Source organism: Centroberyx gerrardi, chromosome 10 (assembly GCF_048128805.1).
Source record: "Centroberyx gerrardi isolate f3 chromosome 10, fCenGer3.hap1.cur.20231027, whole genome shotgun sequence".
Lineage (NCBI taxonomy): Eukaryota > Metazoa > Chordata > Actinopteri > Beryciformes > Berycidae > Centroberyx > Centroberyx gerrardi.
Window position 1 is genome coordinate 10,211,943 of NC_136006.1, and position 18,598 is coordinate 10,230,540.

Consider the following 18,598-nt stretch of genomic DNA (forward strand, 5'->3'; position numbering starts at 1 on the left):
CAATGTAAGTGGTCAATATGTCTCTGCACCCATGCACCCAATACTAATTTCTGTACATTTATTGTTATTAGCAAATGAGGTGATTCTGATTATATATCTGTGATACCAGCAGCTAGGTAACACTGTCTTATTTAAAATGGAGATCTTACCTTTTATCCAGGTGATGTTTGGGTGGGGGCTGCCTGCTGGCAGACAGCTGAGAGTGACTGGATCCCCTTCCAGCAGAACATGGTCTCTCAGCTTGATGTGGAACACAGGAGGGAAGTCTAGGAGCCAGAGACATTAGACCATTAAAAACAATTGTTAAGGGTCGACTGTATAAGTATGATTTATTGTACCCTGTGATAGTGTACTGGTTAAGACTACCGTCACTGGAACCATATGTACAACTGCTGGCCTAGGATCAGCTAGAACCTTTTTTCTTGAGGATACTTAGTGTCCCTCTCAACTTCCCTATTGTCTCAGTGAATGAAAATGCTAAGGAGAATAGGAATTAAAGGTGTGAGACATCCACAGCTGTATAAAGCAATAAAATGTAGATTTATGAAGCAACAAAATGCTATTTTGTCAGTGATGGAAACTTAGGACTTGTTCTGTTGACATACAAGTTGTGTTAAGTATTGTGATTTGGTAAACCATGCAGCATACAGTATTTAAGCCAGTAACTTAAGCACTTACTGATAATGTAATAATCTTACTGATGACACATTGCACTCTCTTAATGTACACTCATGAGGGACTTACCAGAAGCCAGCTTGGAGTACTGGCGTGAACGTAGGGAACTATTTTCTCTGGTGATTGCAGTGGGGATGTCAGGCTGTGATACTGTCTTGTCTCGCTTCCCTCTGGTCAGGCCCCATCGATCCCAGCGGGACCTGCGTTCAGCTTCCGCACCTGTCAGAAAAAAAAAAAAGTACTCCAACTGAAATAAACCTAAACTAGGAATGAAAAAGGGGAATGTTTAGGGTATGGAACAGTTCCTTACATGCATCATGCATTTAAGAAAGTGTAAGTGATAATATTGTTGTTAAACTTGATCAAAGCTGCACTCAATATGAAAATGTCAGAAATTATTAAAAAAAAATAAAATTCTGTCTACCATGCAAGTTTAATTGAACCAAAATTTTCAATAAGATGAAGAAGGAATTGCCTCATACCCTTTGGTGTTTCTGATTTGAGGCTGGACATGGAGTCCAGAGACTCTGATGAGGCACCATTACTGGCCTGAGACACCAGCTGGTTCTGAGGAATACTAGTACTCTTCATAGCACGACTCTCTGATGTTGAACGACGAAGCATAGAAAGAATGGGTGTCCTCTTTTGTTCCTTATCTTCTGATGCTTTCCTTTCCTCTGAATAGCTGCGAATCCTGGTAGAGATCCCGGCCACTGTCGATTCAATCTTCCTGCGCATTGCCAAGACAGGTGATTCGTTAGGTTTCTTAAGCTCCTTTTCATCTTGTTCCGGCAGAGTATCGGCTCCACCATCCATTCGCGTCATCTCTACTTCCTTCTTCTCCTGTGACCCTCTTCGGCCAAGAGTCCAAGAAAGCCTACGCCTTGAAGCAATTGAATCTTCATCTTTGGTCTTTTCTTCTTTGCGCTCGGCTGATGGTGTTCTCTTCAGGCGCATAGAGAGCCTCCTCATAAAGCCTTGGTCTTTTTGAGCTTCACGAAGGTCCTGGACTGACTTTGACTTCTCCTCAAGTCTCCTTGGTGCAAATTCCAATGGCGCACCAATTGGCCTAGGTCGGTACATCTCTTCGCCTGACTCTGTAGAGTCTGATGAAGCTACTTGTGATTTGTCCTCATTCTTTGACCTGGACAGAAATTTGAGGCTTCTTGTGAGGGAAGACTCACGCTTTTTGAAGCGAGCTTCAAAGACCTCCTCAGAGGTAATGTCCTGAAACTCACCTCCTGCTGAAAGCTCTCGCTGGGGAGAGGAATGTGTGAGAGTCTTTGGTGGACTGGGCTCTTTTGTTATCATTTCGGGTGATGCCACCCTTGAATAGACAGCAGGGTGCTCAGTGGTTGACACGATGACTGGCTTTGATGGACCAGGGAAGGCAGAGGACATGTTGGCAGGGACAGGTCCAGATGTGGGTACGAATGTTTCAGTTGAGGATGGTGAGGGGGCTGGAACAGCTATGGGTGTAGAGGGGCCTAAAGGTTGTTCAGTTAGTGGCTGTAGTGAGGGGACCATGATGGTCTGCATAATGCTAGCATATGCTGAAGTCCGACCATCTGGAAGAACAACACGTGCAGGAAGTGAGGGTGTTACATAACTTGACACAACATTTGCCGGGGGGTGGGAATATTCTTGTGTAGGTGTCATTATAACTGAGCTTGTGGTGATCATCATCTCAGATTTAACAGGCATATTTACTTCCTCTTCTACCTTTTCTTCCACTACTTCTTCCTTCTCTTTGGCTTCTGTCTCAGCAACACTGACAGTCTTCTTCTCTACTTCCTCCATCATCTCTTCTTTTTCTTCCTCCATTGTCTCTTCTATCGTAGAGCTTTGGGTCACAAGAGGAGGAGTAGACTCTCTCTGGCCCATATACTCTGATTCAATCATTGGTTCTTCTGATATGCTCATGTCCTTCTCTGAGAAACCGCTTGTGCTTGATCTCTCATCAAAATTACTGTCTGTGGTCACACAATCCATCTTTTCACTCATAGTCTCATCAGGCTTTGTCTGTTTCTCCATTAATGATTCCTCGCTTTCCATTTTGGTTGGAATCTCCTGCACAACAGACTCTGGAATCGGTGGTTTTGGCGAAGGCTCTCTGGGAGTTACAGGACGGGAGTCCAGTTTGATTTGTTCAGTGAGAGCCGACATTGATATAGCTTCCTTCAGCCTTCGCTCCTCTATCTGTGCCAGGGGAATCTCCAAGGGGGCCCCTGAGCGTCGGTGTAAAGGTATAGGTTCCGAATCACCTTGACTGAAAGAAGCACTTTTGCGAAGAACTTTTGGTTTAGGAACATCATCCCTTGGGGATTCACTGGATGCAGCCCTGGTTAACGGGGGTGGGCCCAAACGAGTGCCACGAGAGTAGCGCTCTGAGGATGATGCACGTTTTTCATCTCCCATTCCTAATGTCTCCAACAAAGGGCCTCGAAGTCCACTCATCTTGTTGTCCACAGAGCCTCCACGAAGCAGTCGCTGTCTCATGAGCTCCAGTTTCATAGCGTAGTCCTCTTGACTCATCTTGGCAGCTCCTGGGCTGGCGCTCCTCCTTGGTAGTTCCATAGACACAGCTTTTTTGAGAACTCTCCTGCCTTCCTCTGGGTTTCCTTCTCCAGTACCTTCCTCAGGTGTAATGCGGAGCAACAATGCACTGTCGGCTGAGCCCCCGCGTCTTAGCTCTCCTCTTCGTCGTCCACCCTCTGGTTTGTCTGACTCCATGCTGGAACCCCTTCGCAAGGGCTTTCTAGACGTCTCTGACTTTTGTGGTAATTGAGCAGGTGGCTCTTCATCTGAGGAACCCTTGTCATTTTCTTGCGTTGGCCTCTTCCGCAGGCGGCCCTTACCTGCAAATTCGACCGCTTCTTTATCCGTTGCTTTAGGTTCACACTCCATTGCCTCCTGGGCTTGAGCAGCAGTGGTTCCATTCTGTTTCCCTGTTTCCTGCTCATTGCTCTGGATATCATTCAGCGACATTCTCGATCCAGAGAATTCCATGTTAAGTGGCATAGGAATGAAGGGCAGTTCAGCAATGTCTTCGTCAGAGTCTGAGGATGATGATGGCAATGGTGAACCCTCTTTGAGGTGTCTGGGAACTGCGATGGAGATATGGCTGGAAGAATCGTTCAGCAACTCGGGTATGGACCTCATGACCATTTTTGATTTGTAGCTGATTAGAGATCGCTAAAAAAAGGGTAAACATGACACAGTAACATTGATGAGCACCACAATTGAAATCATATGAAAATGTAAAGATTAAAGGAGATGAGATAAATACGTGTTTTTGAAGCACCTATTGGCATTCTGGATGTTGAGCAATGTAGAAAAACAAAATAAGAATTTAAAAATCCCTTACCTGCCATTTTCTGCGAGATACAAACTTCTTCAGGGCCTCTGTACTTATAGCCTTCCCCTTGCTAAGTGTCTACACAATAAAAAATAAATAAAGGCACTAAGATTAAAAGAGCAATGGGACCTTGCTCAATGTGCAAATAATTGTAGAAAGAGTTTCTTGCTGATGATGGCTTTAAACGCAGCCACTGGCTTCGTCTCACCTTGAACCAGGGGTGTCGGAGACATTCCTGAGTATCAGGTCTCCTAAAAGAAGAAGATTATATTTCATGGGATGTTTCAGTTCAGTCCCAGTTGTATTTATACATAAAAACTTTTTTCTGTTATGTAGCTTAAACAATTGTTTTCTGTTATTTAGCTTAAAAGGAGAGGGGTAAAAGAAGAATGTATGAGACATTGAAATAGCGGGATTAGAGAAGGATGGAAGATAAACAAGTAGGAAAGGACAGAAAGCACCTGATGTAAAAAAGATATCATTAACACAAGTACATTTGTGTTTCGATTAGTTTAAGTTTTCCAGCGCTGTTAGTAAAGAATATAGCATGGAATATACAAGGCAATTTCGTCAACAATGATCTCAATAACCTTGTTTATATTAATATTTCCACTCACAGTCTGTCTGCTACCAGCAGTTTTATGATGAAACCCCTAGCCTCTCGGCAAAGGTCAGCAAACATGCTCTCCTCGAAGGCCACATTATAGTTCCTGATGTTCATTACGGAGCTGCGGTCGTTCTCCCCAGCGAATGGAGAAACTCCTGTCAGACTGAAAGCAGAAACACATATTTAACACTAATTATAATCTCAGGAGCAGTGATCCTGAATAGGCAAATGTTATGTCACAAACTGAGGCATACGGCATGTAAAACTTAAATGCAGTTTCATGGCCTCTCTCTCTCTGACCTCTGCACCACCATTCATCAAATTATACCTATTAAATTATTAAGGCTCATTTAATAATCAAGGACATTTGACAAATAACTGACATCAAAATTATTTAATTCCTTGACATTGTCATTCACAAATCAAACCCATTGCTGCTTATTTAATAATGAAAATGAAACAATTTAACTTACCACAGATATGCAATGACTCCAATTGGCCTAGGAAAGGAAAGAAGAGGATTAGAAGAAGAAAGGGGTTGTGCTTGGGATATGGTAGAAATTTTCTGCCTCTCCAGCTGTATTTTTGTTGTACAGACTGCAGATACTTTACCAGATGTCGGTAGCTTTTGACACAGGAGTCTGATTGACAATTTCTGGTGCAACAAATTCCGGTGTGCCATATTTGCAGTACTGAGCCTCATCGGGTGTGATTTCCACTGAGTTGCCGAAGTCACAGATTCGAATCTGATCCCCATGGGGGTCTGCCATGAGGATGTTATCAGGCTAAGGACAAAGACAAGAATGTCATACTATAATTCCTCATCATGCTCTGTCATGAGAGTAACTCTCGTGAGATGACTTAAATAAAAAAAACAAACCTTAGGTTCCAGGTCACTATTTTATTTATTATTGATATTAAATCTTTACATCTGATATAAGATTTTGAAAGGGTGGGAGGATTGGGAAGAAAATGGGAGACGTATTAAAAGAGGACGTATTAAAAGAGGAAAATTGACCAAAACAATGAAATGATCTACCTTGATATCCAGGTGTATGACGTTTAGATGATGAAGGTAGTCCACTCCCTCAAGCAGTTGTCTTATACATGAACGTACCTGGAGGAACGGAAACATAAATTTACCACAACCACTGTTAATTATCACCAACATACGATAGCCAAATTAATTAACTACATTTACATCAGAAAAAAATTTGAGGTGAGATTCAGAGAGAGGTCTCAAAACACACTGAGGACGACTCACATCAGACTCCATCACTGTGGATTTCTTGGTAAATCTCTCAAGAAGCTCCTCATGGCATCTTTACACATTGATTAAGAAGGTACTCTTTTTGGCACTTTAAATGCTTTGCACAATATAGAGACATGGTATATTTGTTATGTGTGTGTGTGTGAGTGTGTGTGTGTGTGTGTGTGTGAGTGTGTGTGTGTGTGTGAGATCAGTTTATTTAGACAAACACATCACAAATTTTACTGTATGTGTATGCGTCATATCAGCATGTTTTTCAAACTTCTCAAGTTGTATGATATGTGTCAGAAACAGTGTGTATTAACTGAGTGTGAAATCTGAAAAGGATACATTTCTGTGATGATGATGACTGCGTTCTTTTTCTCAAAGGCATCATGGAAATAAAGGACTCTCTCATGATCCAGCTTGGAAAGCAGGTTCATTTCTCTCACAGCAGAGGCCTTCTTCTTGGCCCGGGCAGAGATGAACTTTGCAGCGTACTCCATTTTGCCTACCTTCTGGGTCACACGCTTCACATAGCAAAATGCACCTCTGGAAAGAAATATACATATATGAAGTTAGCTCTATCGTTACTCAAGTCCAAAATAATTAAAAAACACATGAAGAAATACAACTTAATTTTGGCAATTTGTCAAAAACAGCTTCAAATGTAGAGAGTTCTTCTCTAGCACATCAGTACTAGAAGTATGAGATTTTATTGTTCTATTATAGCTAGATTCTGTCAAATGTGAGTTCGGCATATGCCTTACCTTCCAATTTCCTTGTGGATGTCATAGTATTCTGTCAGTCTACGCATCTTCCTTAGAATAGTCTCCTCATCCTCCATTGGATCCTGTTTACTTTTAGCTAATGGGCAACATTCAAGTTAGATCAAAGAACAAGTGCAGCCAACTCCAAATAATTTAAAGGCAGATCAGGTGCTGAATTATGGACATAGTACAAACTCATGGACACTGACTGCTGCTGTGCATTAAAAATGCTTTTCAGAATATTTTGTAAGTATGGGTGTGGGTGTGAAAATTTCTTTTTGATTTAAGATTTAAGTTGGGAACAAAGCTATGGCATGCATGTGTCTGTGTGGAGGGAGGTGATGTGGGATGCTGGAGGGTGCATAATACTGAGAGTGGGAGCCCTTTTAGAATAATGTCACAAACAGATGTGCACGGTGACTGTGAGTAGTGCCATTTTCAGCTATTCACTGGATATCATTGTGGAACAGAACAATCTTGAAATGGTAATCTGTGAGATTCTTCTTTTTTCTATTTTTGGGACATCTTTGGTGCTAAGCGCTCATTGCTGTGGTGTTTTTGCACGGCACTTCCCACAGATCACTTGGTAATCACACGGTGTCTCCAGTACTGTGACTTTTTCTGATTTTCTGTTGGTGAGGTTTGAATTTCTGTAGGTGGCGCCAAAGGCTCATGCTAACTATCCAGTTCTTCTTCTATTTTTTCCAAACAAACAGCTGTTGCTGCTGCCGGAAACATAGAACGTATCACTTCCTGTATGCCAGAGGATTTTCCTTGGAAAGACCTACCAACTCCTACCAAATCACTATTGTGTTATATCAATCAGCAATAGAGAGCAGCAAAATGGACATTTATTTATATGAAAATATCATGGATTATTACTTTAACAGAAAAAAGCCTTTCAGTGAAGCTTCACAGTGAAGCTTCAACAATTCTATACATCTGCAGTTGGTACAATGTGTTATTTTCACTATACCAACCATAACTCCACAATCAATTCAGCTTCTTCAGTTTAGCTTGTCAGGCCTGCAGTAAAGGTTTCAATTGATTTCACTAGGTTTCAGGATCCCTTACCTGCGTGAACGGTGAGTTCAGCTTTACAGGACACCGATCCTGCCAAGTTCCTGGCAGTGCAGGTGTACACCCCCGAGTCTTCTGGACGAGTGTTTAGGACCACCAGGGAACACTCATTATCATCGTACACAAACGTGTAATGACTGCTCTCCGACAGCAGGGTGTCATTCTGAAAGACAGCGGTAAGTTTCAGCAATGGGCCCTAGAACCTTTTTCAAAAGAATCTGTGATCATGTTTTTCGGTAAATCTCTTGGATTACATTTACCATTTTTCAAAAAGTTTAGCCTACTGTAATCCTTACTTATGGTTACTCTCTAACCATGGTTATCATTGTGATCGTGTGTGGCTTAACTGGTAGAGCATAGTTCAGGACTTTTAGAAGTCTATCTTGTTGATCACTAATTAAGTCCCTCAGAGAACATTCAAAAAGCTTTCATGCCAGAGTCTTTTGTTTGTGAGAAAACAAAGGCTTCTAAATATCCTAACCCTTCCTAAAAATAAATTGCTCTAGCCCTGAGATAAAAACCTTGAACCAGAGGATGTCAGGGATGGGCTTGCCCTCCACGACCACAGCAAAGCGAGGCGTCTCCGCCACACCAACGTCCAAGTCCTCCATGATAGTTTCAAATGTTGGTGGGGCTGTGGAGAGAGGCAAAAGAAAGTTATAATACTTAGAAGATTGAAGGGGCATCTCTCTACTCATTACACAACCATGCAGCCTGATAATATTGCTGACTGTCGGTGCAATCTGCATGTAGTGGCTTCTGCACAAAGTTTGTCAGTTAACTCACCTGCCATCTCAACACTGAAGGTGCAGGTGTCACTGCCATACTTGTTGGAGGCCACACACAGCATCTCACCAACGTCAGCACTCTTCACTCTCAGCAGCTTCAGCGTGTGCTGATCGTCATCTGGCATTGTCATCTCATACAGGCCTGGCTTGCTGGACAGGACCATCCCCCTCCTGTGGAGAAGTACAGCAGCACAGGATCAATATGCTGCTTTCAATTCAGTCAGTGAGGAAAAAATTAAATAAAAATAGAATTATTTATTGCAGTTTTCCAAAGCGAAGTTACAAAGGGCTTTGCAATATATATGGCAGCCAATATAAATGAGTTAATGCAAGATGCTTTCCACGGAGAAAGGCTTGGCTTGTAATACATTCGTGCTTTAGAGATGTTAATGGAAAAATGAGAAATGAGACGTACCTCTTCCAGATGACTGCGGCGTTAACGTGATTGAGTGTGACAGTGATGGTAACTGACTGGTTTTCCATCACATACACAATGTCTGGCTTATCAACAATCACTGGAGCCTCCTGAAGATAGGGACCTTGAGGAAAGTCAAAATTTACCAAAATCATTCATTTATCTCGCACCAAACTGTTTCCCATGCTGCCTGAATGCACGTAGTGGACATAGGGATTGTATGTTATGTTGTATATTATACACACATGCAGACACACACATACACACACACACACACACACACACACACACACACACACACACACTCACACACAGACACACTCACACACAGACACACAGACACATAGTCACAGTACTTTACCCCAACACATCTAAAGGAAAATATCCTGTATGAGTGTATGTAAATGTGTGTAAATGAGAAACCGGCAGTAAGGTGTATGCACCTCTGTCCAGGAGCTGCACTGGGTCGGTGGCAGCCGAGGGCTTGCTGAAGGCCTTGGAGGTGATGCTCAGGATCCTGAAAGCATAACGGACACCTTTGGAGAGCGTTGTGATGGTGTAGGTGGTCTCCTTCAGACTAGAGGCTATGATGGTCCACTGGATGGAGCCCAGGGCTTGTTGTTGGATGGCATACATCAAGGAGCCGGGCTCTGAAATAAAAAGGTTTAAATCCAAAATGCTGCACCTCAATTCTGGAACAATATTTTTCCATCCTCAGAAATTAGATTATTTTGGAAGCAAAGCTCTTAAGAAAGCCCACAATAAGATCCCATAGGGTGTTTTTTCCTATCCCACCAATATTTTTTTCATAGTAAGTGGCACTTTTTCAAATTTTGGAATGAAACTCACTTACTTAACTGTAACATGTTGCCATATGATTGTTTAATTATGTTTTTTATAAATTACATATTAATTTAAAGGCCTGACATATCCCAGAGTTTCCCCTACCATTAAATAGGTGCAATGGAGAGTTTTAGTGTCATATAATGGTCTAAATGCTGTTTCAGCAGCTTTCCCACCCTGCCAAGAAAAAAAATGTGGGGAAAACACTGAGTTTAATATTTTTTGTCTTGAAAATGGCCAAATTTAAAGATACTGAATATGGGCAGAAAATGTCAGCAACCAGAGACTTTATTCTAAAAATATCTGCATTGCTATCAGACGTAAAAAACCCATATTGGTCAAACCCATTTTGATTTATTGATTTTTAAATTGAATGCTGATTGTGATTCTTGTGTACCGATGGAAGGGTCCAGCCTCCTTGGTTTCCTCCAGCTTAAGGTGATGGTTTTACCAGTGATTGCTTCTACCACTGGAGTCCCATCTGGTGGGTCAGGAAGGACATCTGAAAATGAAAGCAGGGGAATTAGAGGTCCGCAACTTTCTACATGCCTGCCAATGCCTAAGCCCTTGTAACACTGTCATGGAGTGGGGCGAGTACAGCATGCTAGGTTCACGTTTGTAATGACCATGTAAACAAAATGTGCTTTTTTTTTTTTTAGAACATTGAGGACCTTTTTGATATTGCACCCTGTGATTAAACCACAATGACTTTTGTTTATCTTGACATCCTTCCCTTTTTCCATGAAGTTGTTTTTGCTCAGTCTTTGTTTGTAAATTCAGCCTTCTAATACACATGCAAGTAGAATATAACAATCAATGATAAAATTGAGTTGTATCACTTTAACTATGAACATATGTGCAAATGGTAAAAAGGAGATCTTCCAAAGCTATATCTTTATAAAAATCTACATAAAATGTATATACAGTATATATTATATTCTAGGTTAATATTGTTGAAATGTACATTAAAAAGTGATGAAACTTACCTGTAACATAGAGATGGGCATAGCAGGTGGCCTTGCCTACTTTGTTAGAGATGACGCTCTTGTAGACTCCACCGTGGGCATGGCACACAGAGCGGATCACCAGGCTGTGGACGTCCCGAACTGCAGAAAAACAAGGTGATGGTGAAAGGATGTGAAGTACAGTGAAGTCTTTTCACTTTTCTCTGTAACTTAGCTTACTGCATTCAGCATGACAACAACTATGTTGATATAATTTGCCATTTGGTGGGTACACTTACCCAAAGCATTTTACAGTACCATGATGCATACGTTTTACCTCTAACTGCAGTGTTAGTGTCATGCTATACCCACTGAGCTATACAGGAACATACAGTATGTACATATTTTTCCCTAAATTATCACTTGCTTTGCACCACCAAAACCTTGTCTAAGTTGAAACTCACTGCATTCTTGTTTGCTTTGTTAGTTTTTCAAAGGTGCACCACACTTATTAATATTTGTTATAAATGGGGATCTCACACAAAGACAAACACATTCAATTTGAAAAAAAGCTCTCTTATTCCCTTTTTCCATCTCATTTTTATAGTTCAATAGTTAATTCGGTTTGATTAAAGCAGATGTTTTAATTGATGTTTGAATATAAATGTAAATTTAGAAGAATTAGAAATACATTGCCCAGGGATCAATTCCTTTGTAAAGGCCTGAATACTTTAAATAGGACTGAATATTGTGAGTGGTGATCCATTTAGACCCACTTACACTGTGTCATCTTCCGGTCTTCAGTGCTGTCAATCCTCATGCCGTTGTGGAACCAGACGATGGTGGGGTATGGCAAACCGGCCACCTTGCATTTGAGCACAGCCTCCTTTCCCTCGATCACATCCAGGTCGTAGAGGGGTTTGATGAAGTCGGGCATGGTGAAACGCTCCACCTCGTTCTCTGGGACCTCTGGCTCTTCTGGGATGGACGGCATCTTCTCCAACTTAGCCCTAAAAGGAAGGGAAGACAGGGAATGGAGGTAGTAGATGGGGAGAGATGGAGGGAGGAAGTCAAGACATAGAGGGGGCAGGGGACAGAGAACAGGGAGGAGAGGAAGAGATGAAGAGTTTATTTCCAAAACGTTATATATGCATTTTGGAAAAAAAAAAAAATTACTAGAAGTTCATCATTCATTATCTCTAGAATATATAGGACCCATTCTGTAAAAGTTCTACCATGTTGTCAACCAATTAGGTTCGATACTATCCTTCAAAAAGTACCATAATTTGTTTTAATTTTGTGCTGTGTCAGTAGGTGTCACTTTCTCAAATGGCGCATATGTCATTTTGGAACAAAACTTTTCAGATGTAATGCAGCATGGGAAATGCAATATTGTGATTCACTGTCAGTGAAGGCATTAAAAATGGCAATAAGTACTTAAAGAGTACATTGAAAGAATCTGGATGCTGCGGCAAAATTATTATAATGACAAATCATGATTACTTGAATTGTCTGCAAAAGCCTCACATGATATATCCAAGTGAAAAACCTTATAAGAATTGAGGAAAACGTCTGGCCCACTGAGATTTATACAGTGCATTTTCAATGGCTCATGAAACATAGATGAGATACAGCACAACATCCAAGGATCATACTGTATGTTCCTACATTTGTGAGGAGATGGCTGGCCGTGGTTCTTGTACATAGAGCTCAGCGGAGCTCTCTGCCTCGCCGTGACCGTTACGGGCCGTGACTGTGTAGAAACCCTCATCCTCGTTGGTCACGTGAGAAATGATCAGAGAATGGCGGCCTCCCTCCTGAAGAATACGAATATCCTCACTTTCCATTAGCGGGTGGTCTAAAGAGAGAGAAGGTAATCTTTATTTATATAGCACTTTTCAAAACACAGTTACAAAGCGCTTTACAAAGGATTAAAAAAAAACCCCACTTAAAATCAACAGCAAAAGCAAAATAAGTAAGAAATATAAAAGCAAGGCAAGAATCATAAAAGGGAGGTCAAAAACAATAAAAGATCATTACATAAAAGCAAGTTTATAAAAATAGGTTTTAAGAAGTGATTTAAAAGATGATACAGAATTAGCTAGTACAATTGTAAATAGTAAGATTGTACGTGTAAAGCTCTAGGGGAACTAACCATTGTTCCTACATGAGCACCCCTACTATGGGAAAACTTGTTCCAGATTTCTAGGATACAGCGTGCTTATTTTATATTTATGAAATCATTTATTATTCCATTTTGTTTCTGTGCTTATTCAAATTTGCACTGTATGTTTCGTGCTGTTTTGTTTTGTGCTTTTGGACCTGAGACAGCTAACGGAGATTCTACTAAAACTATTAAAGATAAACCTACCAAAGTGGCTCCAGGTGACCCGGGGAGGTGGAGTCCCACTGACTTTGCAGTCAAAGCGAGCGTTACGCCCTTCAATCACTTCCAGGACGTCCAGCAGGCGGGTGAAGAGTGGTTCAATCGAGGAGACGACTTTGAGCTTACCACATGAGGTTAGTTCCTCTAAAGCACAAAAAATAAAATTGATAGACAGAAGAAGAGATGGACCGACAAATAAATGAATAAACTCCATGTTAATTCAACATTTCTCATATTATGGTTTTGGTCTGACAACTTTATTCATTGTATATTTTTGTGTGAACGATTCACCACAAACCTGCTGAAGCACAGCATGAGCTTGACATACCTTTAGCTGTGCTTAGCTTGCACATGTACGTCCCACTGTCATCCTCGTGTACCGAGTTGAGCAGCAGCCGGCACTTCCTTCCATCAAAGTGCATCTTACAGTTGAGCAATGCCGGTTGGATCAGTTTCCCATCCGCCAGCCAATCCACATCAGTGTCCTTTGGTCCGATGACATGACACTCGAACAAAACGGTCTCTCCAGCCTTGGCTGTGATGTCCTTGACCGGGCGGATGACAGCCAGGCCTGGCTCAACTGGTAGTGCTGGGCATAATTCAAGGACAAATTGTGAGGATCCCTGTTAAGTGATACCCAAACTGCAATGTTGTGAACTAGTCACTAGTCACAATGAGTTTTTATTACTGGTTATAAGTTTGTTTGTTATAAGTTATGATATCAAAGTTAAGAATTTGTTGACTAACCAAGGGTAAACTAATTTGAGAGTCAATTCGACTCATGCAGCAAATAGCAAACCTAACAAAATCGAACAAAATTTTGATCCCAATCCAAAAACAAATCTATTAACAACTGAATAAATTGATTTGAATGTGGATTTGTCCTTTATAATTTTGTACCATCTGGAATGTGTGAACAAGCACAGTTCATCTGAGAGGAAGCGTACCTTTTACCTCCAGCTTTCCTTCACACTGCTTTGTCCCGTACTCATTAATGACCTTACAGGTGTAAATCCCAGAGTCTGACCTCACTGCCGACTTGATGGTCATTTCAAAAGTGCCGTCCTCCATCTCACGCACAATGTGACGTGGGCCCGTTTTTACTGTAACTCTGTCCCTCAGCCTAAAAAAGAGTGAAGTTAAGGGTAGAATGTTTCATATGTATGCAAAACATAAAGAAAAATCTCCAATATCCTGCTCAGAGCCTTTTTTTTAATTTTACTTATGCAGGGAAGGATGACCAAGCACACACTTTTTCAGCACTGTTGTGCTACACACTTCCATGGTTACAGATTCACACCTAGAAGCTGATCAGTACAACCAGACTTTTGCACTGTTGGGCAGTGAGCAGCTCCATGGTAATAGTTGAGGGAAGGAAAGTGTTACTTATTCACTTTCCCTGTTCAGATTTCCCTTGCCAGCCTAGAGATTCAGACCAGATCCCATCCAGTCACAAGCGGGGCTCCCTGAATGTTATGCTACCACCTCACTTGGTGGATGCAACAAAGCAGCATGCTCCAAAACAAACTACACAGCCAAGCACTCTTATCTAAGGTTTCTGACACTGTGAAAGTCCTTTCTGTGTCCCATGCAAGTGTTTGGGTGCATATAATAACACACATCAATGAGTTTGAGGGGTTTGATGACGTGAGGAAAACCTACCAATAGAGCATGGGTTTGGGTTGTCCACTTATTCGGACAGACATGGTGACTTCCTGTCCTTCAATGACAGCTTGATCACTCATAGTTACCTGTTTGAAATGTAATGCGAGTTAGAAGCTGAGAGATGCATTTTACTCGTAAATGTTTATCTGATAGATGTGTTGATGGGATGAACGAACCCACGCGGTGATAAGGGTTACATACAGGAAAATTAATACTGAGAGAATCAGTAGCATACATAACACATCATCATGCAATATTTTGCAGTAACCCGGTCAAAAATGCAGTTGAGTAAGTTTTCAATGCTAAAGATACAAATTTCCTAAGGTAGAGTCAACTTAGGTACAAGAAGAACTATTTGAAATCAGGCCCTGTCTCACCAGGAATGCAGGGGGCTCCTTGAATCGTATGTCAGTCCTCCTCAGCTCTGGCCCTCCAAAATCCATGCCTTCCTCCAGCGGACTGAGATATTCCTCATCAGATGTGATAGGGCTGCTGATATCCATGGGCACGCCCAGGTTCCCCTTTGGCTCCTGCACGGACTCTTTCAAACCAACATTATTGCATTATGTTAGATGTGGTAGATATATTTTCTGGTATCATTTTCTATGTATTATATCTTGTTGTCTAGATGTGTAGTAACAAAATTCTATACATTTTGTTGTCAAAAGTAACTGAAAACAATGGCATTACATCACTGATTTTGAATAGTCCTGTGTATTACATCCTTGATCACAGTTTTAAGCAGGTAATCAGTAATCTTTCTCGAATTATATATTGATACAACCCTGTTTACAAGCAAGTCCTTCATCCCTATACCCTTCATTCTGCCTCTGTAAACCTCATTCTCTGTCCAAGGACGCTGGAGTTAAAGGAATTGAGATTACATATTTAAAACAAACAAAGTCACACCTTAAATCTAATTATAATCTGAGACGTCAAATGTGAAATCCAAACAATAGTGGATTCACATTGAGTGGAGCCAGTGTGCCTCAGTGGGCAATTTATAGGTTCAATTTCGCCTCTGAGTTGCTATGGTAACTATAAGTGAGGTTGTTCAGCTGGAATATATGGCACACACATTTTGCTGAGAGAGATAATGAAAAGGGAGAGGGAGAGAAATCAGCTGAACACAATGCCAATATGGAGAGACCACAAGAATGTATTTTTAAGATGGACAATAAGAGATTTTCAAATCAAACCCACAAGCTAAAAAAAGGTTATTTTGGTCGTCTGTGGATATGTAGTTTAACATATCCCTATCATGTTAATTTGCATCACGTTGGTTTTATGGTCATACATTGTAAACCTGCACTACAGAGTCATTCTTACAACCCAAGCAATTAATGACCATACCTTACTCATACAATTCTGATCTAATAATTGGATATGAGGTTTTGAATTCAGAAAATATCAAGATACCTTTCTACAAAGACTATTTTTAGCTACTGATGAAAGTACTGATACTAATACGCCACATAACAGTACTGTGCCCTCCTCTCACAAACATTTCACCAGATATCTCAAAATTCAAACTTACCTGCTTTAATTATGAGGGTGGCGTTGCTAGACACTTTGCCCACCTCATTGACAGCGGTCACACAGTATTTTCCACCATCACTTAGTTTGGCCGATTTGATAAGCAAAGTATGACGCTCACCCTCCACTTTGACCACATAGTTTGCACGGCCAATGATTTCAGCATTGTCTTTCTTCCACGTAACTTGAACAGAGAAACATGAAAGACAAATTAAGTCATCAAACAATAACTGTAAAAAACTAAGATGTATATACATGGACAAATAGCTTCTGTGGTTAAATGTATGAATTCAAAATAACCTTAAAAGATGTTTTTATTATTGAAAACACAAAGTACAACATGCGTACCTTCAGGAAGAGGGGTGCCAGCAATGATACACTTCAGTAGTACTTCTGTACCAGTAGATGCTACAGTGTCCTGGAGGGGAAATTCAAACATAGGGGCCTCCAGAGGGTCCTCTCCAGCAGACACATAAGAATCATCTGAAGAATCTGCACAGTTTCACAAAAGACAAGATTGAAGTCAATTTTTTTCATGATGAAATTACAAGAAAAAACCTTAATAGTACAGAGTAAGTCATTGGTTTATCAGAGATGAGAAAACAAGCGGGCTGAAGCTTTGCGCTACTACAGTTAATGAGAGAAACATAACAAATCTAACCTAACTCTGGAGACAAAGGCCGCGTGCGCCGATTCTTTCCTTTGGTCTTCTGCGGTTGTCCCCCTTTGGCACTTGTAATCTGTTGCGGCTCACTTGTCTTCACGGGAACATCCTCTTCCATCGGTTCATCTTCGACAATAATTGTGGGGATGCTTAGCTTAGAGGCTGGCTTGGATAGCTCCACTTCCATCGTTTCCTCCAATAGAGTGCCTGGTATCACCCTTGGGGGTTTTGGTGGAGGTTGAGTAGGAAGCTCTTGTACAATGGCAGGCTTTCTTTGTACCAGTGGACTTTCAGGTCTGTTTTCTATTTTCCGTAACACTACTTCTATTGGTGTCTTTCTCCCTGAAGCCTCGTCCTTCTGTGATGTTTGCACAGGAGATTCTTGAATGTGTGGGGATTCTTGCATTCGAGATACCCTTTGTACAAGTGGACTTGGTGGCCTTCGTTCAACCTTGCGTAATGTCATCTCGACAATGTTTCTGCTTGGTGACTCTTCCCTTTGTTGATGAGTCGTTGCTGGTGATGATGATCTCTGAATGATTTCTCTAACTGGACTGGCTCGGCTTATTTCTCTCACTGATCGTTGTCCTGGCAAGTCAGACAACTGCATTGACTCTGGGGTGCCTGCAACCTCTCCTAATCTACTGACCATTACATTTGTTGTAGCAGTGCATGCAGTCTGATAGGGTTGGGATTTATGCTGTTCCTGCCGTGTTTGCTGTTGTTGCTGCATTAGCTGCTGACTTACAAATTGCTGTGCACTTGTTGGAGAACTCTCTTGAGGTTGTTCTATTTCTCCCTGTTCCTTTGCCCATTGGGTACGTTCCCTTTCTTGGAGCTTTTGAAGGACTTGTGGAGGAATGGGCTCAATTTTCCTGAAAGGCTGACGCTGCTTGCCTTTCAGAGTGAGCTGTTCAGTTGAGAAAGACTTCTTTAGATGAGGTTTTCCAACAAGTTTCTTAATGCGCTGAAGCTCCTCAGTGAACTTGTTCTCAATGTCCTGAACTTTCTGGGAATAGCGAGGCTTCTCCTCCAGTGAAGCAGCCCTCTGTCTGAACATGGATCTCCGTTCAGCAGCATCTTCTTTCAGAGCCTCCCTTAGATCTTCTCTTGAACTTTCCCGAGAGATGCCCAAATGGCTTCCCCCATCATCTGAATCAACAGATGCAGCACGATTGAACCCTGCCCAGGATCTTCCAGAGATGGAACCTTCTGGAATTTCAAGGCTTCGCCTCCGCTCTTCTAAGCCGCGAACCTTCTCAAAAACCTTAGAGCTTGCCCTGGTAAGCTTTGGGGATGGCCTGTGTGTAAATTCTTTCCGGGAGTACTCACTCAGTGGAGTCTGCGGTCGGGAGTCCTGGGTGCTGCTTTGGGACATGGTAATGGATTTTGGCTGCTTAACCTTTTCTTCAAACTCCCCAGGTACTGTGTCTTGGTAGTCAGTTGGAACGACAACTTTCTTGCGCAAGCTGAGTGGTGTAGTTGAACCAGAGCGACTTGGCATCGGAGAGGTGGAGGGTCGTTTGATGAGTCTTGGGGACGGGGGTGGGAGGACTTGTGGGGGAGATTCTCTTGAAAAATCATCTGACGGGCTCCTGAAATAGAAGATTTGAAGCAT

The 18,598-nt window shown here is 41.6% G+C and overlaps 1 protein-coding gene across 1 annotated transcript in view; it reads right to left on the reverse strand.

The window, feature by feature from the left end:
* spegb (striated muscle enriched protein kinase b) overlaps positions 1-18,598 on the reverse strand; it is a 40,560-nt gene that overhangs the window by 7,631 nt on the left and 14,331 nt on the right. Inside the window, exons 4-32 of the mRNA XM_071897832.2 lie at positions 16,978-18,564; positions 16,665-16,808; positions 16,318-16,500; positions 15,158-15,321; positions 14,778-14,866; positions 14,063-14,238; positions 13,444-13,704; positions 13,101-13,259; positions 12,398-12,587; positions 11,510-11,739; positions 10,772-10,891; positions 10,183-10,287; positions 9,386-9,592; positions 8,943-9,066; positions 8,526-8,698; positions 8,261-8,373; positions 7,734-7,902; positions 6,660-6,756; positions 6,241-6,441; positions 5,905-5,962; positions 5,680-5,757; positions 5,253-5,425; positions 5,114-5,140; positions 4,651-4,803; positions 4,242-4,284; positions 4,043-4,111; positions 1,158-3,870; positions 745-894; positions 150-266 (exon numbers count right to left, since the gene is read on the reverse strand). Of these exons, the coding sequence (XP_071753933.2) occupies positions 150-266; positions 745-894; positions 1,158-3,870; positions 4,043-4,111; positions 4,242-4,284; positions 4,651-4,803; positions 5,114-5,140; positions 5,253-5,425; positions 5,680-5,757; positions 5,905-5,962; positions 6,241-6,441; positions 6,660-6,756; positions 7,734-7,902; positions 8,261-8,373; positions 8,526-8,698; positions 8,943-9,066; positions 9,386-9,592; positions 10,183-10,287; positions 10,772-10,891; positions 11,510-11,739; positions 12,398-12,587; positions 13,101-13,259; positions 13,444-13,704; positions 14,063-14,238; positions 14,778-14,866; positions 15,158-15,321; positions 16,318-16,500; positions 16,665-16,808; positions 16,978-18,564 (8,073 nt within the window). The remainder of the gene's footprint in view (positions 1-149; positions 267-744; positions 895-1,157; positions 3,871-4,042; positions 4,112-4,241; positions 4,285-4,650; positions 4,804-5,113; positions 5,141-5,252; positions 5,426-5,679; positions 5,758-5,904; positions 5,963-6,240; positions 6,442-6,659; positions 6,757-7,733; positions 7,903-8,260; positions 8,374-8,525; positions 8,699-8,942; positions 9,067-9,385; positions 9,593-10,182; positions 10,288-10,771; positions 10,892-11,509; positions 11,740-12,397; positions 12,588-13,100; positions 13,260-13,443; positions 13,705-14,062; positions 14,239-14,777; positions 14,867-15,157; positions 15,322-16,317; positions 16,501-16,664; positions 16,809-16,977; positions 18,565-18,598) is intronic.